At 33.4% G+C, this 26406-nt stretch overlaps 1 protein-coding gene across 2 annotated transcripts in view; it reads right to left on the reverse strand.

The window, feature by feature from the left end:
• The window catches only part of LOC111049139 (GTP cyclohydrolase 1), a 33749-nt gene extending 23084 nt beyond the window's left edge, over window positions 1-10665 (reverse strand). The window contains exon 1 of one of the 2 annotated variants that reach the window (XM_039423224.1): window positions 10414-10665. In XM_039423224.1, the coding sequence (XP_039279158.1) occupies window positions 10414-10492 (79 nt within the window). In that variant the 5' untranslated portion in view covers window positions 10493-10665. Of the gene's footprint in view, window positions 1-1407; window positions 2112-10413 lie in introns of those variants that run through there. The other variant, XM_022335157.2, reaches the window with a different exon arrangement.
• Between the last annotated feature and the right edge of the window lie 15741 nt (window positions 10666-26406).

Here is a 26406-nt window from a genome sequence, read left to right on the forward strand (position 1 = left end):
ATAATAAAACCGTTCAGATTACCGTTGATTCTAGATATTCGAAATCTTCAATACACTGCAGCTTATCTTCAATATGAAGATATCCTATCTTCAACAAGCTGTTATCAAGGAAACCGAGCATTTTTTGATTTGAAGAGGTTATTGTAATTTGAAATCAGATTGTTATAAATGTTTGACGAGTCAAAATGAATGGAAATAGTTCTACAAAAAAATGAGCATTGATTTCATTACTTAAGAAATTCGTGAAAACTTCACTCAATCCACCTAAGGAAAGTTATTCAAAATGTTAGTTGAGGAGTTTAATTGTTATCATGAGAAATGTTTTCTGGAATTTTCTTATTCAGAATGATGCTCAATATTAAGACTTCATAGTGTGCTACATCGATTGTAATCAATATAAAAGTGTGCTCTTGTTGATTTGACATGAAATCTCTAGCATTTTTGAAACTTGACAGGATGACAAAAAGCTATTCTTATTCACTTTATTCACTCGATAGAAAGTTGAGAGAGCTTGTCGGGTATAATTATAATTAATGACTAATAAGTTTCACAAATCGGCCAAATTGATATGCGTCTGAACCAGACTAGGCAATTATTTTCTAAATTATTCGTCATAAAACATAGAACCTCCATCGAAGTTCAAAAGTTTTGTAAAAATAATGTTACCGAAACATGTTTTGGTTATTCATATCGATTCATACATTGCTTACAATGACGTTTTTCTCATTAGTAAACTCATTCGTGTAACATGAATAAAAACATCGATTATGTAACAACAGTGGTGTTTTCCGTATTACTTCACTTTGAGTTTATGAGTCACAAATTTAAAATGCTTTTGAACTGTGAGTTCTAAAACTTTGTGATTTAAAAGTTGACTCTTTCTGATCTTAGTTTCGCTCTGAAGCATTAATCTGAATTCATCAGATCTTTGGAAAACTTTTCAAAGTAAAATGAAATAATCAAGAGCATCCTACTTATTTGAAGAACGATTCCTTGATGAGTTATAACTCTTAACTAACTGGAACTCTAATATAAACATTTTTATTTTCAAGTCAACGATAACTCTTCTATTGGGAGAAAATTATGAATGTCATTCAGTATCTTGGAGGTACTGTACTTCTATTCCTGTATCAATTTCAGTAAGATTATCTTTTCTACATGAAGACTGTAGTAGAATTGTTCAGTTTTTGGCCAAATAGGAAGTCAAATGCAGTAGTGATTACAAATGACATAGTCTCGTTATAACATAGAATTTAAACTGTGAAAGGAGCAATGAGTGAATTAGTTTCCTTGACATGATGACCCTTACCGAATGACCCTCACTTAATACACAAGTTTTCTTGAAAAATTCGTTTTTAGGACCGGATCAGCACTAGGCCTACTCAATTGCTCACTACTCGACAGTACCTGGTGTTGTAGATGTGCGCGGAGTACGTGGAGTTCCGGGCACTTCGATATCGTCTTCAATGTTTTCCTGCCATGAGACCGATCGAAGTCTGACCGGCGGACACTTCTTAACGTCTTGACCAGCAGCACTAGAAACTTCAGCGGTGGCGCTCATGGTAATGGGAACCGAAAGTGGAGAAAGTTGGAAAAGCGAGAGGAAAGTTGTGAAAACTCGAACGTATGTGTGAGAGGAATGTGGAGAGTGGGTAAGTTGAAAAGACTCTCTCGTAACAGTGTTTGAGAGGTAAGTGCGAAATTTTGAAGAGAGTTTGAGAGAAAAGTTGAAAATTTGTAAGTGTGTTTGATAGAAATTGGGAAGTGAGTTTGAGAAGAAACTCAATTCGTATGTTTGTAATGTAAGTGAGAAATTTCGAAGTATTTTTGACAGACAACTCAAAAACTTGTAGGTATGTGAGGAAAGCGATAAATTCGGAATTGAGTCTGTGAGGAAACTCGGAAATCTGTTATTGTGTCTGACAGGAAACTGAGAAATCCAGCTATGTTCTTGGGACAAAATCTGGAAAACTAGACAGTGTGTTCCGGAAGGAAGTGGAGGAGTGCGAGAGAGGACGTGAGTTTGTGAAAGAGAGGTTAGGTGAGAGAGCGAGCGATCACCTGCGCAGCAGCTACCTCAGCGCACGACTGCTGGCTGGCTACTATCACCGACTGGAAAGCGGTCCGAGATAAAAGTTGTAGAGCCGCCGAAAGTGACGTCACCGCAATCGATAGCGTCGTACGCGCCGCAGGAAACGCACACGGCGTCTCTCATTCAACAATGGGCGCACCGGTGTAACTGATCGGTCAGACATTCCTAGCACCGGTAACTTTGTTGATGTATATTAGAGATAATTTCGCCCGATCAAAAGAAGAGAGGGGATTTAAAGAAAAACGTGCTGGACTGAAATATATATATATATATAATATATATATATATATATATATATATATTATATATATATATATATATATATATATATCTTTATATACATATATACTATGTGCGCGTGTATATTGTAGATATTACCACAGATTAAACACCGTAGTTCAATAAACATGAATAACAATATTAAATTATTTTTCAACAACAATACTCTCTTTCTCGATTTGCTCTGTTGCCAGATCGTCTTTCAACAATGTAGAATTAATAAACCAAATATATCTGAAATATATATGAAAATTCATAATTAAATTATTCAAAATAATCATTTCTTGCTTGATAAAATATAATTGAATATTTTAAACGAGAATGAACAGTTGAAATTACATCAATAAACCTGTATCAGCTACCGTCTATAGAAGGCATTGACAAGACAGAGGATCGGCAACGTTTTTCTCCCCATCTTTCTCCACTGCCATTATAACGTTATCCTCACTATAGATCAAAAACAAGTGACTCTCTTGTATGTGATAATACACACACATTGTGACACCTAATAAAGAGCCGGTAGCACATAAATCTATCAAATTGGCCGTGAAATAAATGATTGAATGACCAAACCAGTGCTACAAAAACCAAGTAGAGAAGTTCAAGACGATATTAGAGGTTATTATTTATTATTAAACTAAAATCCCAATTAAATGCTGTAGAGGTTACTTTCATTTCGTAAGTTACAAGTACCCGTTAAGGTGAACAACTATCTTCATAGCTTTGTATACTTTGTCGTTAAGTGGTAGAGAGGACATTACTGTCCAAACTTCGCCACGTCAAATAAAAAATACATTCAATACTTAAGGTGATGACAATATGATTATGTCTGTCTGTATGTTCTGTGTGATTATGCCTGTATAATAACTGTAAGGTTACTAGAAAATAGCTTACTGCTCAAACCTATGAGGGAAGTTTATTGATATGTAAATTAAATATTATGATGAATTGAAATTTTCATGAGAATTCTTTGTATCTTTGAATATAGTTTTGACGATGTTAAACCGGTGTATTCTCTCAGTTTCAGTCTTTTAATGACGAGTAGTTTACTGTTTACTGTTGATTAATATTATTGATCAGTAGAAGACTAGAAAGTGTTTTGGAATCAAAAGAGACTATTATTTGATGGAAATCACAGAGAATATTAGCAATGGAATTGTAGGAAAATGTATCTTTCAAATTCGAAGAAATAACTGGTAGAAGAGTCTGATATCCCAGCCGCTTGAGATAATTCTAGAGTAGTCACAGCATAATTACTACCTACTCTAGTTTCTATTCGACAACTTTCCTCATTTTTAAAAGAGGGGAAAATCCTAAATCAACCAACTATTCTTGGAATATCCTCAACTTGCTAACATGTGACGATTGTCAAATTACAATGTTAATAGGTGCCAAACTGTTTTAGTTTCCTGTATTCTTTTGAATAGAATCTTCATGCTTTATTCTTTCTTGTCAAGATAAAGTGCCAAACTGTTTTAGTTTCCTGTATTCTTTTGAATAGAATGTTCAAGGTTTATCCTTTATTGCCATGATCGATTTGAGAAAATTCAGAGGTCATTAATGTAATAAGTTTGCAGTTGATGAACTTTATTGTATTCTTTTGTATAAATATTGATTATATTGAACCTAAAACCTCTGCAGATCTCTACTGGAACAGGTATATGTGAAGTACGAGTTAACTAATCGGAATCCCAGCGCTTATCTTCTTCAGTGATTGAAATTTCACAACGTTCTTTAACATTGAACATAATTCAATAATATTTCTAATGAATCTAACAAGATTCATCTGTTCTCGCAGAAACTCTTCTTCTTATCAATGAAATCTATCAACTTTGAAATATACAGTAATTATTACAATATTTTGACTAAGACGTGAGCTTCTAGGATCCTATCAAGGAAAAGGTTGCAGTTATTCAAGCACTGCCAAGAATTATGAAATCTTATTCTTTCTGTATTGGGTTGTAGCCTTTAAGCCTTTTATTCATACACAACAATAAGACGACTAGATTTATTTACAATTAAAAACAAGTTGGATGACGTAGAAACGACGTCAGTAATGGATAATAAATAGATAGTTTGCCAAATAAATTATTAGTTTTAAGTAGCGTTGGGTAATTCAGAATGTGAAGGATGTTTATACGAGTATATCCAATTGATCTCTTGAAATTTTAGTGGAACTCGTGGCGCGCTAGCACGAGTTAATGAGTTTAAAAAGAATCATTCAATGTATCACCTATTGCATCACAAGCCTCATTTGCCTCAAGTTGTAAACTAAACCGCCTTACTCGATAAACTATTAAACAGGATAAACATTCTTGATTGAATTCAAATCTGAATATTCTTGATTAAACCATTCGCTTTTATTCTACTCCTTTAATTTCAATACGATATTAGTAGCAGCTATATTTGCTATAATATGGTGTCATGTATGTAGAAATGGAAGTAAATCTTTTAATTTGTTCCATTGCAGTAATTCAGTGTTTTAATTGCGTGAGGAAGCTAGGCGTGACTGGAAGTAACCTTCATAATGGGTTTCAAATAATTTTCGCGAATTAATCGTTTGATTATTTCCTTCTGTAGGAGCTCGTGACTTGATCAGATCGTTCCCCTTGGCTGCTGAAACTTATTGATGTTGTGAGGACAACAACGAAATCAACAACAATAAAAATAATAATTTATAAAATTAATTGCCTTTTTTATCTGTGTTGGTCAACTCCAGTGGCAACCTGTGGCAACCTTGCGTCTCAAGATCGTGTAAGTTTTTCTCTTCCTATTTTCCAGCTCTTGTGTTGAGAATGTAATTGTTACAAGATAAATTGATTCCTGGCTCAAAACATTTAAGGTCACCACTTCATCAAATAGGCACTACCTGCCGGAAAGACGTAGGCCTATTTATCAACAAAAACCCAACACTTCCTATGGTATCCTTGTTTCCCGAAGACGATATATCAGCTTATTTAAAATTTTAAAGCCTATTTGAACATTGTTCGATGAGTAAAGTTGATGGAAGAAGAATATTATTGGTAGTTATATTCATTTAGACATCAACAAACACGAAAAGAACACAATTCATATATATGAAGAAACTGGTTTTGGGATTGTGAATTCTGGCCAATAAATAATGATTAAGAGATTCAGAACATCACTCCTAACAAATCTCAGTTTTGAATCGAGAAATTATGAAGTTATTGTCCAAAGCAACCAACCATAAATCTCTAAAATTTCAATCGTCTCCATTCCAATTCTAATGCTTTTGATTATCACCATTCAAATAGCATTCATTCATTACTGGCTCATCCTCAATTTTTACAGGATTTCCACAAAATTCGGCTATATATAAGTTTGAACTGAAGATTAGGAGGAGTTCACGCGAAACTTGTAAGAAATTATGTTAATGATTTAATAGAAGTATTGCGATTATTTCATGGAGTTCACATTCTTTCATCTTGATGCCAAAAAATTCGAATGATACTGTACTGAAATATTGTAGTTCTATAATGTTTATAATGTTGACCATGATAATATTCTGGAATGGTCGTATTTTTTTAGATACTCTAGTATTGTTACATCTTGATGAAAGTCTTCTGATTAATCTTTGTTGATTCATTTTTCATCATTCATCTCTTCATTATTCATCAACTTTATTGAGCTGTTTGCCACTGTACCATGAGAAAAAATAGGCAATCACCCAATGAGCTACTAGAATTTTTTTCTAGAATCTAGACTAGAGGATTATGTCACACAAAGATTGAGATGATCAAGTTAGCACAAATCAAGATTATCTCCAGGTTTTTTTTCTGCATCAAAGATTTCAACTAAAAACCTGCTCCACAATATTGACATTTGATATACAGTTGATAAACAGTAATATTTGTAACATTTCTCATGAAGTTGTATTTTCATACAAGCTGATAAATGAAAAATATAATTTGCAAGGTGACTGAATCAAACAGCATCATCATCAAAGGTGTGTTCACGAATGGGGGAAATTGAAAATCGATTGATTGGAAGGAGAGAGAGAGACCTCGATACTCAGAGAGAAAAGGAGTGAAAGAGTGAAACACAGGAACAATAAAGAGTAATTTGATGGCAGGAGATACCACCGTATTGTAGGTGCAGGAACAAAGGGTCAGCTCATTTATTACATACGGTAGTGAGGGCGGTAGTTATATGACTAGGAATGTACCACAAGGTGAACCTGATTGAAGGGAAATTAAAGTGCAACAAAGCTTTGAGTCGACGTAGCCTTGACTTATATTGTATGTGAAATAGAACAATAATTGTAAAGATATACTAGGTCAGATACAGTGAAGCTGCCTCTCACTCCAATCATAAAATCACCCATCTATAAAATCAATAATCGGAAAGAATACACTTTTGCTTCGACCATAGTCCAGGTACTGGCTTTTAGCAATCTCTCCTTTTTTAAAAAATTATGATACATTATATCAATAGTGATTGATAAAACAAAATAAATCTTATAGCACTTTTTATTTTTTAAAAAAACTTTAAAATAGTTGAACAACTAGTTTCGGTTTACACCATCTTCAGGTTATAAAATAAAACCAGGGTTTTTATAGGGTATTTTAAAGTTTTTTGAAAATAAAGGGTGCTATAAGATTTATTTTGTTTTATTAATTTAAAAGTAGCCCATGTCAATAAGTGTTTTATCAATAGTGATTTATAGTTCAAGTGGAACAGTTCTGTAGATAAGCTATTCCTAGATATTCCTTGTTGTTGATATTTGATATTTATTAAATACATCTTTCATTGCCAGGTCTGACCTATGGCAAACTGTGGCTATGGTTGAGGGAGATGATAAAGAGGGGGGATGATAAAAAAGGGATGACAGTCATCCATAGAACAGAATTTTTTAGAAATTTTCAAGGGCATGCCTCCGCCTCTGCTTCAAATTGTTGGAATATTCTTGTTAATTTTTTAAATTTTATTAATAATGTAACCTAAAATATGAGATTATCAATTTCCTGGGACTATTCAGAGTATGTTTAGGGCTCAAAGCCATTTCGAGTTCTTCTTCAAATCTAGTTTTATTTTGAAGGCCTGATTGTATGGATGAATTAAGCTCATACTGAAGGTCTATTTATGAAATAATGCTCTCTCTCATCGACATATAATTATGTTTCCACCTAGAATAATATTCATTTTAATATTTTTTCATTTATTTTTTTAAAATTTGAATTACTGATGATCCTAATTTCCTATTCAAAATTATATCACATGTCATGTAAAGTCCTATATGAATAAAGACTATCAAAATACTTTTCTTACATTCAAGATATTCTATACAGACTGACGTTGTCTATTTCATAAATCAGAATGAAATAATGAAAAGGTCGGTTGACAAGGAAGGAACACTCAAGACTCAACGGATACATATCTATTGCAATTGCAAGCTATCCCAGCTAACAATGGATGCAAGAATGCAAGCTATTTTCCAAAAATTATTGAAGTTACGTAACCAGAGTCGATGTTAGTAGAAAATTATCTGCATCATAATTTTTCAGTGGAATGACCGTTTGACAAGTTGAACTTCTTCTCTCAACTCAGCTACTCTACTGGAAGAATCCTTGCGGCAGTAATTAGTCTGCATCCAGAAACAAGTTCATGTTGTTTTTTTCAGTATTTGGTCCAAATATCAGGTTTGTGGAGATTATCTCAACGATGGATAGCTGCTTCAGAATCAAGGTTTATTCTTGTCGCTGCCGAGAGATTCATTAATATACTACTTACACACACAAGGAATCCGATGGAAACGGAATCTAACATCAATATTATTTCAATTAATAGAGTGTGCTGATGTTATTCAAATAGCCTACTGCAAGTTTCTCGAAGTGATATTGTACCGTAGTTTTCTTCTGCAAGTAGTTGTATAGTAGTATAGTAGTACGAGTAGTAGAAAACCTAATCCATGAATATTTTATGAAGCTCATGATATTGAATGCAAAATTTGATAGCGATTATCTAACAATATTATTGATTTTTTGTGGCAATTCAGCTTTTGTGGTGTTATGTAACAGCATTTTTTATTTACATTTTGACAAAATTTGGTGAGGATAGAACTAAAATTTTTTTAGCTGAATTTTTAAATTCAAATGCAGCAAATACTGCAAGTTTCTTGAAGAAGTAATATAATACTGTAGTTTGCTTCTGCGTATTACTTGTATAGTAGTACGAGAATTAGAAGGCCTAATACGAATTTATGTACCGGTATACTTCATAAGTTCATAATATTGAATGCCAAATTTGACAGCAAGTATCCAACAATATTATTGAACTTGTATAACAGTTCATGGTAACAGCATTGTAACATGGTACATGGTATTGTAACATTGTTCATGGTAACAGTTATGTAACAGCATTGTTTATTTACCTTTTGAAAATATGGTGAGGATATATAACTAGCTTAATTTTTAAAGTTGAATGCAGCTAGAATTCCCTGAATTTTTGTAAAATTTTTGAAAGTGATACAGCTACTCTTGACTCAAAAAAAAATTAAAGTGGTATATTATCATTGCATTGATATCAAAAGTTACAGAATATGATTCCACAATTAGGATCATTTTGTTACATAACAGCATCGATAGCTTAATCGTTGACTATTCGTCTCTTAGTCCAGTTATAATCTTTTTTTAAATCCTCTGATGTGATCAAACCTTATCATTCTCTGTAGAAATGAATTGCTCGATGATTGGATACTTTTTAACAAGAACTTTTGTGGCTATTATGATTGATTCGATATGAGGGAAACCTTCTGAATAATTTGATCTGCATCATGTTATCAGTTCTTCTGTTGAGGTACTGCAATATTCACAAGAATCTATTATTGTATAAATGATAGGAGCATGTTAAAATTATAAACCAATCATTTATCATGTCGAATTATTAATGAATGTTATCATGTTTGATTAGATGAATATCAACAATACTGATGATGTTGTTGCATAGTATTGAGTATCTGTTACATAACTGGGAGAGCATGTGAGTGAAATAAAGCAGGTGGGACAGTAGTACCAATAATTAAGTTCAGTATAACAATTGATTTTCTGATCAAAGCTTCTTATGGAAAGAAATCAATGTTTTACTGAATGCAATCTGGTTATTTTATCCTTCGTATATAATAATTAAGTAGGTACAGTTGATACAATGAGGTACCGGCACCGGTATGTGAATAATAAATATTGAGCTATTTGAGTATCTGTTACATAACAAGGTTTTAGCTCTGAACTACTCAAACAATATCCAACTTACATTGCAACCAGCTGATATGATTTACAATTAAAAGAGTATTGATAAAAAAGAAATATAATTGAAGAGATAACTGATAGTGTACTATACAGAAGAATATTCTATATAAGATGACGTATGAGAACCAAATTAATACAAAATGACTCCATCAAAACATTGATAACAGCATAAAACACTTCTTATAATACTTTTTACTTCTTGGATCCTTTCATCACAATAACAATGCTTTCAATATAAATTATGCTTTTAAATACTTTTTACTTCTTGGATCATTCCATCACAATAACAATGCTTTCAATATAAATTAGAAATACATTGCTCAAATGATCGACTACTTCAATGTATGCCACAATTTAATCTCAATGGGAAGCTAGAAGATGCTGAATCATGATTAATTTGAATAGATCCTTGCATGAAAGAAACTGATCCTCCAGTGAACTATGATGTAGTATGAGACTCTAATTCTGATGATCTTCCAGCTCCCCTTTGAGATTGAATTGTGGTACATTGAAAAAGGCTATTATTCGAGCAATTTATTATTTACTTATATTCAAAATATTGGTTTAGAATGAAATCAAGTCCAACTAAGGATTTGACTCAAATAAACTGGAGAACTATGATCTCAGGATCATTATTTCCAGCGCGATATTCACGAAAATAACATAGTTTGAAAATGATGATTATGAAATAGAAAATTACAATGTATGGAGTAAACAAGAAGAATGAAAAGTGGAGAAAATTGAGGAGAGAAGTAGGAAAAGCTTGCGTTTACTCACCATTCTCGGAGTCTCCGTTCTTGCTCTTGGTGGTGGCAGGGGTGGGTACGGTGGTCTTGATCTGAATTTCGGGCTTCATGGTGTGCTGCGAGAGTGAGAGAGAGAGAAAGAGTGGATGAACAGCTGGAGAGTGATTTGAATGGAAAGATAAGTGAACCAGCAAATGCGGTGGATACTGGTGGTGTGCGCTTATATATAGCGGCCCCTCTACTCCCCCCCCGCCACGGCCAGCTGTCGGCGACCGCACACGGCACTCTGTGACACTGACCCTCGTTTGCACTCTTATCACCTTCAACCAAACAATTATCCAAACTTAATTACTCTACCACCTGTGACTAACCGTTTTTCCACAATTTTCCACCATACAATTCAACCCAACTCACTATAAACAAACCCAAAAACCAAAACCCCAACACCTGTACCCGGCCCTTAACCTGACGCCCTCTTACGTAAGCACGACAGAATCCTTGTTACATAATGCATTCCTTCTCGTCCTGCTTTTCCAAAAAAATCACAACCAAGTTCAACTAACTCATCCGCCACAATTTTCACGACTAATTAAAATTGAAACTGGACTATCGGTCCAGTGAAAAATCACTCTCGTTTTACGATAATAGTAAATAAATTCTCCAACTTCTACCGTTTGTTTACAACGTGAGCCATCAAGCTGATCGATTTGATTATGTAACGTGAAAGAACTGTGCTCTTTTGAGTTTGCTGTCAAGGTTATAGTAAAAGTGTTCTAGTGCTACTTCAAGCCGGCTGGCTAAAGCTGTTATATGGAGCAAGTTATCAAAGTAACTAGCAAATCAATCATGTTAGTAATTATAATACATTGTTGATAACCGATAATCATCATTATTTCCACCCAGTTATGAGTAATTCAGTACCTAATCCACATTAATCTGCAAATTTCCAGTTGATTTCAAATCGTTTTCGTTACATTAGTAACTGGAAATGATTGGTTTTTGGGAAGGCTCTACGATAATGAATATTTTTTTCTACAAAGAATCACAATAATATCAGTTGAAGCATAGAGTAAAGATAGCATGAGTAGAAATCTCATGGTATAAATGTAGTTTATGTTTCAAATTTCAAGCCGACTTTTAGTCAACTCGAACCGATGTCGATTGCTGTCTATAATTACTGTTTTGACTGTGAGAAGAAAAAGAATTTCTAGGACTGTGTTAACAGTGAAATTTTGGAACATAAACGCCCTATACCATGAGATATCCTCCTATAAATAAAAACTCCCTAAACAATCTCAGAAACCATAACCCCCAACACCTGTACACCTGTACCCCTTAACAAAGTTTTTTTTTAGTTTTTAAAGACTATACTAGATTATTTTCTCTATGGTTGAATTGAGTGGTTTCAGTGGAAGTTCACAAGGTATAGCTTAACTTTCGTCAAAAAACTGAACTAATTGATTAATATGATTTTGAATAATATTTTTCGTATTTTAGAAGTAGGGATTGAACGTTGATGAAATGCAACCCATGATTTGAAATATTTGCTCCTTAATGTTTATGTCGAGATCTATATACAGTAATTAAAACTATACGATAATAATACTGTATTCTGGATCTTTGTATATAATATTTATGGAACAATGTTGATGTATAATGAAGTCTATGCCATCCATCGGAATTCTGCATTCTAGTATTTTCTAGAGACGTGTTGCATAATCATCTATATGAATGTGTTCCAATCTATTGGGCATCAAATTATGCAACAAAATATCGTCAATCACTTGTGTATTGATTATGAATATCAATAGATCAATTTATAATGAGTTGAATTGAATATTTGAACGAGATTACCTACTGTGTTATGGGTAATATCACACGGTATATTTATCTTGATTTTTGAACTCAATATAGCAACGATAAATCGCAGTAACGTAGCCAGGATTTTGGAGAAAAGGGGGAGGGTTTCCAAAACTGTTAGGCCCTCTATAGACCTTAACTAGGGTCCTTGCCAACTTGTTAGAGTGGAAGGGGAGGAGGTGTTTGACGATAAAGTTTTTTCTTTAGCATACCAAACAATGTAGGCAATTGTTTTTCCTTGTTTTTTATGTAATTTTAAGCCTTCAGTCCCTGCTGTCTAAAATCTAGTCGTCCAGGTCATGTCAAAGGCCCTGAAATTGATCAGGTGCGAACTGAAAACTCTGACACCAGACCAGACCTGATTATTTATTATTATTATTGTAACTTTGTTTTCGTTGTGTTTCATGGATGTTTGGATTACACATTCAAGAATAATTCTCGCTAATTATTAGCGAGACTGTTTTTTTCAATAATCATGAGATTGTTTTTGCTGGTAGCCAGTCGCAAATAATTTGAATGAGTTTAATATTTACGTACAGAAAATAATATTGTAGTTGAGTAAAATTATTTGTAATTATTTTTACATAGTGCATTTTGGGAGTTGGATTTTTGGGTCTCTTTTTGGCTCGGGGGGGGGGGTTATAACCCGAAACCCCCCCTTCGCTACAACATTGGATGAATGGACACATGTTTTCTTGTAATCTTTTTCAACTACTGTTTGAGAAAAGACCAGAATATTATTCCATCTCGCAGTATAACAAACTTAATATTAACGAACCCCAATATTAGCGATGAATAATAGTTACATAATAATTAATATATTCTTCAATATTTAATATTCAGAGAGCCTGTAGATAAAATTCGATTGTATCAAGTCAAGGTCAGATCTGTATATATGTATTCCAGGACTCTGGTCAAAGTTGTTTGTTTCCAAACAAAAATAAAATGAATTTCTCTCCAACGAACAAGACATAGCCTATTAAGTTTTAAAAGGTTTCATCAGAGGGAAGCAAATTTACACTGTGGAGTTCAATTAGCTCAAAGTTGATAAGATATGCTGAACAAACATAGGTATATTATAACATTCGGCTACATTGTACTGCAATTAAGTTATCCGTTTGAAAACAGGTTACTATCGCTTGATGAATCTTGAAACCGCAAGGAGATAAAATGTATCCTTTATATTCCAGTATCATCTTACTCCAGACTTTGAAAAAACACTGCACTGGTTCATAAGATGGTTATGAGCCATCTGCTTGTACATGATATTGATAGTTACGATCTTTTGAACCATACGATATTAATGTTTTATATAATCTATAATCATTGATAATCAATGTATAAAGCTGCGTACAGACGTATGCGCCACGAACACACACCTTTTTATCAGCTGTTGCTATGCTTATTTTTTTATTTTTTTTTATTTACAATGCAAATGACACTAATGTAATAACATTGGAAGATAAAATAATAAGGTAGTCCTTGTGCTATTCTTCTTTCAAATTTATTGGTGACAAAGTCCAAGATAAGGTTAGAATTTCACGTGTACAATTTTTATAAAATTTTGGTCCAAAATAAACATTAAAACTATAAATTTTGAATTTAGATGGCTTAAATTGATAAATTAATTAAATTGATTTATTAATTTCATCTGAATTTGTACAGAAACAGATGTAAAGCGAAACGCGTGTGTACATAGAGACTGTACACAACTCATTAATGAACAGGTTCAGAACATATATAAATCATCATCATAATCAAAGACCTTAAAGAGATAGATTCAGACTTAAAGATTGCATCTTTAAGGTCTTTGATCATAATTATCAGTATTCTACCCTTGTGCAGGTCCATACATGATTCCTCCTCATCCATTCCTCTCTGTCTTGAGCTATTCTTTTCAGCATGATTTTATTTTCAAAATGATATAAATCAGATATGTATAATGGAAAGAATCATAAATTTTATCCCGTGAATCCGAAATATGCCTACAAATGTTAGGAAGGTTTATAACATTGTGACTGACTGACTGATGTAAAACACTTAGGGCCGGTTTCCGAGCTCGGGATTTGGCTAAGTCCTAGACTTTAAGCAGCTGGAGTAAGAAAATTGGCTTTCCGAAACGGGGCGTAGTCGTAGTCATTGTCAAAGTCACGTTTCAATGAAATTTTCAAAACTAGAAAATTGAACACAGATTAGAATAAAGAGAAAATAGTGAAAAGTTTCAGCTATTTTGAATTATTTAGAAATTTTTAATTTTGTCAAGGAAAAGCGTTTCCAATTATTATAGAAATGAGAAAATAAAAACTGCGACTACTGTTATAAGAACTGTGACTACGCCCCGTTTTGGAAAGCTAATTTTCTGACTCCAGCTGTTTAAAGTCTAGAACTTAGCTAAATCCCGAGCTCGGAAACCGACCCTAAACGTTTCCTAAATTCATGACATACTGTAATATAATTTTCACAGTTCATTTATCTATTTATTTATTCATTGTGTGCATTTTGAAGCAAGAAGTATTATGTATATTAAGTATATTACAAGAAGTATTATTATTAAACCATAATCATCCATTCTACCTCATCCTCGTTTTCTCCTCCCCTCCTCTTCATCCTCCTCCTCCTCCTCCTCCTCCTCCTCCTCCTCCTCCTCCTGCTCCTCCTCCTCCTCTTCCTTCAACATCTCCCTTTTCTCTCTCCATCCTTATCATTTTCATCCTATTCTTCTTCCCCTTTATCTTGGGTTCATCATTTTGTTTCTTTATCAACTTGCCAATTCTTTCGAACTCAGCCCTGGAATCGAGATTATCAATTAATTCAGCTGTTGAAACAAGAAAAATAGTAGTGCAGAGAAATTTGGCACGTGTCATGGAGCGATGCTTCAGATTAATGTCAGAAGATCAGGCGTTTTGTATCATGTGAGTCCTATCTCAATACATCCTCCTCCTCCTACTTGTACCTGCGATTGCTGACAGTCCACTCAACCTGTGCGCGTTATATAACAGCAGCATGGATAGAAGAGAAGCGTACATCAACGAGCTTAATCTATTCAATGCAGAAAATGCAGGGATTCTCGATAGTTTCTGAGTTTTTCTATCAATAGTTTCTATTTTTGTAGAAATAGTACATATTTGTAATCATCTAATCATACTACAAAGTGGAAAGTGAACTGGAAGTCAGTGAGGGATCATAACATTAGAGTAGAAAGTACCTAAACTTTGGGGTGACACAATAGGGGGGTCCGGGGGCTCCCCCCCCCCGAAAATTTTGAAACTGTACCTTTGATTTTATACGATTTTAAGTAATTTCCGCTTGAAAACAGACATTCCATTCATGTTTTTTTTGTTTCCATTAGGCCACTTATTACTTCGATTCTCCCCTAAAAATTGTATAGGACTTAGGATTTTTTATTAAATAACAAATATAATGGAATCTAGTAGAATTTCATTAGTCATTCAATTGTTTAAAAAAATGATAATTTTGTAGTAGGTCTACTCTACACTACCAAGCTAGAATACGTTAGTTTTGGCTCCAATAAAGCAATAATTTCAACCAAAACTATTTCTACTTGATTGCTTGAACTCACATTTGGGGGAGATAAAACCTTTTTTCTGAACATTTAGGGGATGTTCTCCCCTGTCTACGATAGAAACTAAGCCCGTTGATCATAATTGGAAAATTTTGGGGAATGCTCTAGAAAAATCTGCTGGAGCATTGTTCAAGGATATGATCTATAAGCAGTCTACACTTTTCATGAAACTGAATAAAATATAATCATCTAGAGTAATATGAGCTATATTGAATTGCTTCACGATAATAGATTGTGAACTACAGTAACTTTGAGTGCTATCTGTAGTTTCCTGCTATTTAGGTCTCTTATCAGCCTGCTATCTAGTCTCTATGCACTAATCCACACACTATCTAAAATAAAATAGCTCATTACGATTGCTGTGCTATTCTGTAATCCCTTATATATTTTGTAATTAAAATAGTACAATATGAAGAAAATATGGGATTAGAAGCAAATTTTTGTAGCTAATCCGGCCACAAAAAACTCAGGTCCCATTTTGAGGGGGGGATACATCACCATATCCCCCCTGGATACGCCACTGTTGGAAGTTATGTTGTCTCAAAAATGATACTGTGCTAGATCCTATTCCAATCATGTTAAATGTTAAAGTCAACGAAGTCCTATCCCAATAAATTATATTTCAAATTAATAATGTCAATTTCATAACAGTGAAAGATTTTCAAGCAATACTTCATTTCCAAATAAGTAAATTGTAACATCAAAACAGTATAGAACATCATGATCAATGGAAAGTATTACATAGAATGGACTATTGCAATATATGTAATATAAATAATATATATCAATAAGTGATAGCGAATATATCATTGCCACGGTGTAATATACAGGGTGTTTCAGAAGTAGTGTCGAGAATTTTAGGGTATTGTACCTGGATGCTAGGAGACTACAAATATCATATTTGAAGTGTCCAAAACTCAGCGGTTATCCTTATAGCTGCCATTTTGTTTTTTTCACTTAAAAATTTTTATCTCAAGAACGAAATGTTGTATTGATCTGAAATTTGGCATGAATATTTATGCTATAAAGACTCAACTATAAAAAATAAAAAAAAATTTTTTCGTTGAAATTTTTCAAAATGGCGGCCATTTTAAATTTTTGATGGCGAATATCTCGAAAACCATCCATTTTACAGAAAATTTACAAGAGACAAAAAAGTTAGCAAATTTTTTCACGATTCCAATGATACCTAATTTATTAAGATTGGTCGAAGAAAACAGAGAAATTAATTTTTTTCGTACTGCATGCATGACCACTTTTCACCATTTAAAGATCAATATTAATTTTTTAATTCCAGATGTATTTAAGATGAAGCTTTGAAACTCGTTATGGCTCCATATGGGCAAACAGATGATTTTACAATGGTTTTCAGATGATAATGTTTGTCTTGTAAAAGTATTGTTGTTTCATTAAAAGTAAAGAACCAGATGTAGTGCTTCCTATTTCTTAGTCTCACGTTTCCTAGGTCTTATTTCTATCTTAAATTTCCAGTTTCAATATTTTCTTACGTTGCTTCTACACAAATATTTAATTATTGTATTGGAATTTAGTTCGCTGGAGTACACCGATATTCACTTCATGTATGGAGCAGCTCTTGGCAATGCGACCGAAGCAAGAAGAATGTATGCAGCTCCACCAAAGTGGTCATGCATGCAGTACGAAAAAAATTAATTTCTCTGTTATTCTTCGACCAATCTAGGTATCATTGGAATCGTGAAAAAATTTGCTAACTTTTTTGTCTCTTGTAAATTTTCTGTAAAATGGACGGTTTTCGAGATATTCGCCATCAAAAATTTAAAATGGCCGCCATTTTGAAAAATTTCAACGAAAAATTTTTTTTTTATTTTTTATAGTTGAGTCTTTATAGCATAAATATTCATGCCAAATTTCAGATCAATACAACATTTCGTTCTTGAGATAAAAATTTGTAAGTGAAAAAAACAAAATGGCAGCTATAAGGATAACCGCTGAGTTTAGGACACTTCAAATATGACATTTGTAGTCTCCTAGTATCCAGGTACAATACCCTAAAATTCTCGACACTACTTCTGAAACACTCTGTATAGTGAGGTGCACTATATTCGTTATGATGGCAGTGGAGAAAGATAGGAGAAAAACGTTGTCGATCCTCTGTCTTGTCAATGCCTTCTATAGACAGTAGCTGATACAGCTTTATTGATGTAATATTAACTACTGTTCAATCAAGTTTAGAATAATAAATTATATTTTTCAATAATTTCATAATGAATTTTCATAATTGAAATGGAATTTTGAATTCTGTGTTAATTAATTATTAATTCTACAATGCTAAAAGACGATCTGGCAAAGAGCAAAGTGAAAAATAGATATCGCTATTTGCTTTGTTGAATGATAGACAAGGATAGCAATACAATTGCTAATTAAACACTGCCATTATAACGTGAACCTCTCTATAGTGGAGACTTTTCTGATATTTTGGTTCAAAAAAATGCCGGTTTCAATCGTAGGCCATAGTCCTGACTGTTTAAACACATGGCTGCTATTTAGGTACACTTTAATTTCGGCTGTCTCAATTATCCGTCAAAACTATGACATTCATATCCTTCAAATTGGTAATCGGACCGGGACAAATGCTAGCCCAATCAGACAGCACTTTTGAATGTGAACTCGGTCAACTAGCCAATAAGAGCACTGCGGTTACACGTTACAGCCAATCAATAGGAAGCCAGGTGTATGTGCAAATAGGATGCTAACCAATGACAGGCATTGAATTTTGACCAATAGGAAGCGTTGATTTTTGTTTGTCAATGTGAGATCGCCATTTTGGTCAACGAGAATAGAGTCAAAAAGAGGACTGGAAGCTGGAACTTAATTTATCACTAGTTTTACAGAGTAGCAATAACTATTTTCAAAAACCCATTGAAACTCAAGCATGAATATTCCGCAAATTAATTCCTTACTAATTGTTTCTCTTGTTGGCTAAATTAATTATTGTGTGAACGTTTAAAGCTCAAAAGTATGTTTACTTGATCTAATAGAATAGAGGTATTGTATTATAGAATGAATAATAGTCGACAATGAAAATGAAATTACTGAATGCAATAACTTTAGTATCTAAAATGACCCACTTGCGTTCCAACGAAAAAAACCTAACGAATAGAGAAACAGGAATCAAATAATAGGAATGTCCTTGAACTACTGGAAACTTGAAATCTGATCTGGAGTTGCATCATCCTAGATTTTTATTTTGGCTCTGAAATCTTTCCATTTATTTCAAAGCGAATATTTTGTTATTATAAACAGATTCAAGATAAGAGTAGACTAGTTGTTATATAATATAATAGATAGGGATAGACCATCCTAAATAGAATGGAAAACTAGCGTTAGAAGAATAATTAATGATTGTTATTCAATAAAGGTCAGTCATCATAAAACATTTTAGTTGGGGATACTACATCATACTTTAGTGGGCCTATGGCCTATGTAATATAATTGACTATTATCATAATACAATAATTGATCCAAGATCTCCAATGTGGTCAAGAAGAAAAATTACAAAACATGGAAAAATTTAAATTGGCAAGAATTACCAGATTTTTGCACAGTTATTTTGGAATTTATTGGCACACCATTGTAACTTCAGAATTATCATAGCATAACTTCTATATAGTTCTCATATTACAGTACATTTGATTCATTAGATAGTCTTATATTAATTCCAGTATTTGATAACAAACAGGATTTTCAATAGGAATTTCCTTCACAATGTTTTTCTTTACTGTGTTAGTTTACCAAGCTCAATACAACAGGAAAGTTGACGCCAATGTTTGATCCAATGAGAACTTACAGGATGAAATAAATTCATAATTTTTATTCGAAGAGAACAGTAGAATCATCCGGATTCAATCGAAAACATGGAAACTAAAATTAATTGTAGGAATGAATAATACTTTTGGAATATAATTCCAAGAATCAAAATAATATTTTATGTATTTCAAACATATTGTACTGTATTTCAATTATACAATTTGATATTCTTAGTGCCGGTTGCACATAAGTCGGTTAAGTTTCAACCGTGATTAATTCCACGAGAACCAATCAGAGAAGCCGTCTTATAGAAAATCCCTTCTCTGATTGGTTCTCGTAAAGTTAATCACGGTTAAAGTTTAACCGGCTTTTGTGCAATCGGGCCCTAAACTGTGAAATCTATCTTGAAACTGACTACTATAGTCAAACTCAACTTATCTGTAGAGATAAACTATCTTCAAATCACTGGTAGATGCAAGAAATGCAATTAACATGATACTTTCCTGTACAATGTAATGAATAAAATAATATAGAATTGAAAATTCAGAATCAATTCCCTCAATCATGAAGAAAATTACCATATATTTTCCTGCTGGAAGTATGTCAAGAAATGAAAGTCACATTTTCTTTGGCATTATTCCAAATATCTGCCATTACTTATAGTTTTTTCCTACCGGCCTTTTAGAATTGCATTCAGTTAGAATTATATTTATTCTATTGTATTGAGGAGTAGTTCTTCCTCTCCAGAATTTGATCTTGATCCTGACAAACGATTCTATTTTTTTTCTTGAAGAAGAAAATTCTGATAGATATTGCTCAGATAAGGTTTGCAGTTATCGCTTTAATGCTAGAGAATCTTACAACTTCACCTAGCCTACTCTCTAGTACGATGTTGAGTTGCACTATGACCATAGTTAGTTACACTAGCCATGATCTGCTGTTTGCTGAATATACCAACTGAGCATAATGTTGATCCTGGTGAGAATCAATGTCGCTAGGTGCAATCGGAGAGTAAAGAATGTAATTACATTTTTCACAGTCTGATTCATTAGAATGTCTCACAATGGCCCATATGAATAAAACCAGAGCAAATGCTCATGAGCAAGAGCATGGAGCATAAGGTTTTGCTCATGAGCAAAAGGTAGAAGCAAAAGCATTTGCTCATTTTTATATGAATAAGCTTCACCTTATACTCTTACCTTATGCTCCTGAACTCTGGAGCAAATGCTCACGTATTTTAAAGATTTTTCATCCACTGATTCGCTTTTGTAGCCTTACTTTGTAGCTCACGGAAGCGCTAAATATGCAAGTACCGCTTGTGTTTGCGTCGTCTGCTCTGTTTTCTTTTTATGAATAGAGTTCAATCTTTGATATACAATCTTTAGCATATTCTTATAATCTCAATAGCCTTCTTATAATCGTCTACACTCTCATCTTCTTTAATGCCTATTTCTCACTTTAAGATGGCTATCTTTATATCTTTTGTAGGAATAATGGTGATATATATCATGGTTCAATCTAAAAAGAGTTTTATAGTTCTCAACTATTGGTTGTGATCGTATCTGGTATGATTAGTTTCCTCTTCCTCATACGAATTAGTTGAGCCATTTTACTATAAGCAAAAGGTGATGAGCTGCTCTAGACTAAACTCACCTTTTTTGAAGTATTTGCTTCAAAAGTTGACCAAATGCTCTAGTTTATTCATACAATTTTGAGTACAAGCTTTTACTTTTGAGCAAATGCTCAAAATATTTTTTTGATGAGCATGAGTAATAGGTTTTGCTCACTTTTATTCATATGAAATGAAGCAAATACTCCATATTTTAGAAGTATAAGCAAATGCTCTCAGGGTGGTGAAATCCAACATAGTGAATCAAATAAGTCTAGGGAAAACTTTATCCGCCTCTATTTGCTGATACTCATGGATTATTGCGAGCTCTTATATTTGAAGTGAGAATAAGAGATCATCAATAGACTCTCACATCAACCATTAAAATCAAAACCATTATAACAGTTCTTCCTTTGGAGAGGGGAACGCAAAAAACTTCATATTAAACTTTTAATGGGTCTGGAATGTCAAGTACCGTACTTTCAAGATTGCTTCAATCCAAAATAATTCCATTCTCCATTGTGATCATGTGCTTCGCAATGAGTAAGAAGAGCCAGACTATATAAACCAATACACTCTAAAACTCGAGTATCATCTGCATTAGACAGTATCATCTTTCCTAGTGGAGCTCTTTTCGTCCTTGAGGATGATGATTATGATGGTACTGTATTATCATATGGTGATGATTATGATATGGTTATCGGTATAATGTTTATAGTTCAATACACAGGTACTTTATTATTGATTCTTTATTGATTCATATTATAATAAGTACATCGCCAAAATGAGGAGAGAAAATATTATAAGGTACTGCATTCTGATTAGAATTAAATTATGGTGTTATTATTCAATGAATATACAATTTCGGTTGAATTTATTTTGACAAAGAGCAGTGTTTATGCAACAGATTGTTACATAAGGTAGAGCAAATCACTGATTGATTATAATGAGTTACGTAATCTATTATATTCTCTGTTAATATTGTTAGAATTGGATCAACTTTGCTACAATAAAACGGAATTTAGTGTCTACAAAGTAATTCACTTGAGTGATAATGTCGTCTCAATTCAATTGAGTGAAAATACTGATCTTTACATCACGTGATATTGTTACTGCTCTTTATAATATCTTAGAGGAATATAGCATAATTTATTTTATGCTTTCTTTTCTCTATAATAATATTTGAATAATTGTAGGTAAATAGGTTCAAATTAAACATACCAATAAATGTCAACTCTTTGCTACTAAATAAAGAACACATAATTTTTGAAGTTCCCTTGTTGATGAAGTACAAGCCGCTTTTTACTTTTCTTGCCCTATTACCATAGGTAAGGAAAGTATTGCTTTCCAAAAAAATTTAAGGTACCCTAATTTCATGTTTTCTATACGTTTCAAGGTCCCCTGAGTCCAAAAACATGATATTTGGGTGTTAGTGTGTGTGTGTGTGTGTGTTTGTGTGTGTGTGGGTGTGTGTGTGGAACACGATAACTCCATTCCTAATTAACCGATTGACTTGAAATTTTAAACTTAAGGTCCTTATACCATGAGGATCCGACAATAAGAAATTCAATAAAATTCAATTCAAAATGGCGGATAATGGCTAAAAAACCATGTTTTTCACGGTTTTCTCAAAAACGGCTCTAACGATTTTCTTCAAATTTATACCCTAGATAGCTATTTATAAGCCCTATCAACTGAAATGAGTCTCATTTCTGGAAAAATTGCAGGAGCTCCGTAATATTCCTGAGAAGAATGAATTTTCTATCACGATTTTCTCAAAAATGACTGGACCGATTTTTTTCAAATTCATACCCTGTATAGTTATATATCAGCTCTATTAACTGGCATGAGTCTCCTCCCTGAGAAATTAACAAGGGGTCCACCCCATCCTTGACAAATTTACTTTGTAACCTCCTTCTCGTGCGTGAGATAGGTAGGTAGAGTAGTTTATTCAAAAGAACACATGTCGATATTTTATTTGTAGAACAGCTGTTTTGACAAATGACAGCTGTTTAAAAAATCCTCAAATTTCATAATTCAAACAAAGGAAAATGTACTCTGAACACAATCACAATAGTATAATCGTAGTTTTAATTATTTAGCCGTCAATCGGCATAATGTTATTCCCTAAATTATCCTCGTTGATGAGGCTTATAGATCAATGAGCAAGGAAAGTTGTGTGAGTGGACCACACCAGATTTTTCTTAATAGTTTAACCTTCTTCGAATTAACTTATTTGAATTGCATAATCTGACACAGGATTTTTGGCATTTGATCCTCAACTTTTGATCTGAACAACAGGTGGGCAGGGGGAAGGACTACTAACGAAATGGTTGGGGAGGGGGGAATGGAAGGTTGCGTCCATGGGTTTGGGAGGGTGGTCACCCTGTCTCTTTACAGATCTCAATGGCAGGGCTGATGTTTATTCAGCATCTAATGAATCAAATTTGCATTATGCAAATTTGCATTATTAATCATGTAGATTTAGGTGCAAGATCAAGATGAATAATAATCTAGGATAATTTGATTGAACAATATATTTTGTGTGACTGCATATTCTATTGAAATATTTATATGATCCACCCCTCGCAGACCAATGAGTTGTATAGCACATGTCACGTACACTGTATAAATACAGTGATACAAGCCAGTCAATGTCATTTGCACAAGTGAGGAATAATATCATTTATTATAGGCATATAGAGTGAAGAGCTTGACCTCTTGCGGGCAGAACACGCATAGGCTCACTCAATAAGACGGTTTCTCAAACCAGTTCTGCTCCTATTTGTTTTACTTATTTTGAACTCAGTAGGTATTACGTAACGCAGCACTTGGAATACTGCATGGAAATGAGTTACTTGCATCCCAATTGGCCAAAGAGTTAAAAAGAGTTTCCGGAGTTCACTACACTGGCCATTTGTTTCAGTTCAAGGTCTTCAATTTTCAATCACTACAATTATCCATCGCTTGATATTATTTCACATAAAATGAAATAAATAAATTGAACCATATCAGAGAGCTATTGATCATGATTTACTCAACAACACATATCATGTAGCCCTAAACGATAGAAATGTGAATGAATGTGGAATATAGTATTGATAATCTCTCATTATATTCAATCTGTGAATGTGAATGTGAAATGTGAATTTAAAACTGAACGTAGATATCGTGAATTTTCTATTGTCCATAGCAATTGGATTAAGAAATTCATTGTTTCTCAAAAATTTATTTAATCATATCCCATTTTTTCTCTATATCCCAAAATTTTCTTTTATATCTCATGATAGATCTTCTTCTTTTGGTTCGTTCTCCAATCAGAGGTTGGAAATCATCACAGCGATTCTCACTTTACTATATTAGCCTACGGCCCGGAGAAGTTCTTTTGAGTTGCAGTCATACCAATTTCTCGAAATACATAGCCAGGACAGTCTTCTACGTACTCTATTTTTCCCTGATCTTGCTCTGCATGATGAGAGAGAGGAGTTATTACTTCCCAATCCCAAAGAGAAGTTAAATCTTTCCTTATCTCTGATGATAAGCTTCATACTTCTCATCCCTCATTACATGTCCTAAATATTCTAATTTCCTTCTCTTTATTGTTGAGATAACTTAATCACATTCTTTTGTCATCAGTAAGAGTACATTTCTACTTGTCACCTTTGCCATCCACGGTTTCCTCCACATCCTCCTGTAAAACCACATTTCAAATGCCGCGATATTTGAGTTTCGACTTTTTCAAAATCTATGCTTCCATGGCATAGACATAACACCGCAACATGCTTATAGTAAGTTACAAGTTATATCTCGGCTACCGTACTCAGAATTCCTCTCATTTTAATGAACACCTGTCTTGCTATATCCACTCGTCCTTTAATCTCTCTAGTTTGTTCGTTCACTTCATCAATTCGTGCTCCAAGTTACTTATGGCGTGTATCTTTCAATAAGGCGTGTTTTACAAAACTATGTGAAATTCTACTCTGTTTCTTCATGACCACCATGACTTTGGTTTTCCGAACATTTAGCTTCATACCATATACAGAGTGAGTAATATGTATGGGAACCCTTCAATAAGTTGGAGACTGTTGTAGATATAATACTGTAACTTTCAGGATAAGTTATTGGTCAAATACTCTACCTTTTGACGTACAACTGAATTTCAACCCCTCATAAGGGGGTGACTTGAGGGTTGTAGCTCGAATATTTTAAATGTAAACACCCATTTTGTGGTACATCATTTTAAAGACCTTTTTAAAACAAGGAAGATGGCATAGATAAAAATGTCCCATGGTATTTGTATCCAAAATGGCGGCTGATTGAAATTTTAGTTTTTAAAGAAATGAGGGGTTATAACTCAAATATTTTGATAGTAAACACCTATTGTGTGATACATCATTTTAAAGATATATTCAAAACGAGGAAGATGGCATCAAAAAAATGACCTATGATACTTCTATCCAAAATGGCGGCTGATTTCTTTATCAATTATTTCTTTAAAAATTAAAACTTCAATCAACCGCCATTTTGGATAAAAGTATCATACAGCATTTTTATTCATGTCATCTTTCTTGTTTTAGAAAGGCCTTGAAACTGATGTACCACACAATGGTAGTTAACATTTAAAATATTCGAGTTACAACGCCTCATTTCATTAAAAACTAAAATTTCAATCAGCCGCCATTCTGGATACAAGTATCATAAAACTTTTCAATTGATGTAATTTTTCTTAGTTTTATAAAGGCTTTTGAAATGATGTACCACAAAATGGGTGTTTTAAAATATTCAAAATATTCGGGTTACAACCCCTAAGTCACCCTCTTATAAGGGGTTGAAATTCAGTTGTAAGTAAAAAGGTAGAGTATTCGACCAATAACTTATCCTGAGAGTTACAGTATTATATCTACAACATTCTCTAATAAATTTATTGAAGGGTTCCCATACCTAATATGATTCACTCTGTATACTATTAATGCAGGCACTCACAATCTCCAACAAATGCTGCAACTAATAAATATGAATGCATAATATACTCCATGATAGATAGAGCATACCAAAAAGATGAATTTTTATGATATTCAAGTTTCTGTTTCTAGCCTAGGAAAGGCTGGTCAACTATGAATTTGTCCAACCGAACCTCAATAACAGTACTGTATTGGGCTTGGTATCTCCAGAAACGAAGGAGAAAA

Source organism: Nilaparvata lugens, chromosome 3 (genome assembly GCF_014356525.2).
Source record: "Nilaparvata lugens isolate BPH chromosome 3, ASM1435652v1, whole genome shotgun sequence".
NCBI classification, from domain to species: domain Eukaryota; kingdom Metazoa; phylum Arthropoda; class Insecta; order Hemiptera; family Delphacidae; genus Nilaparvata; species Nilaparvata lugens.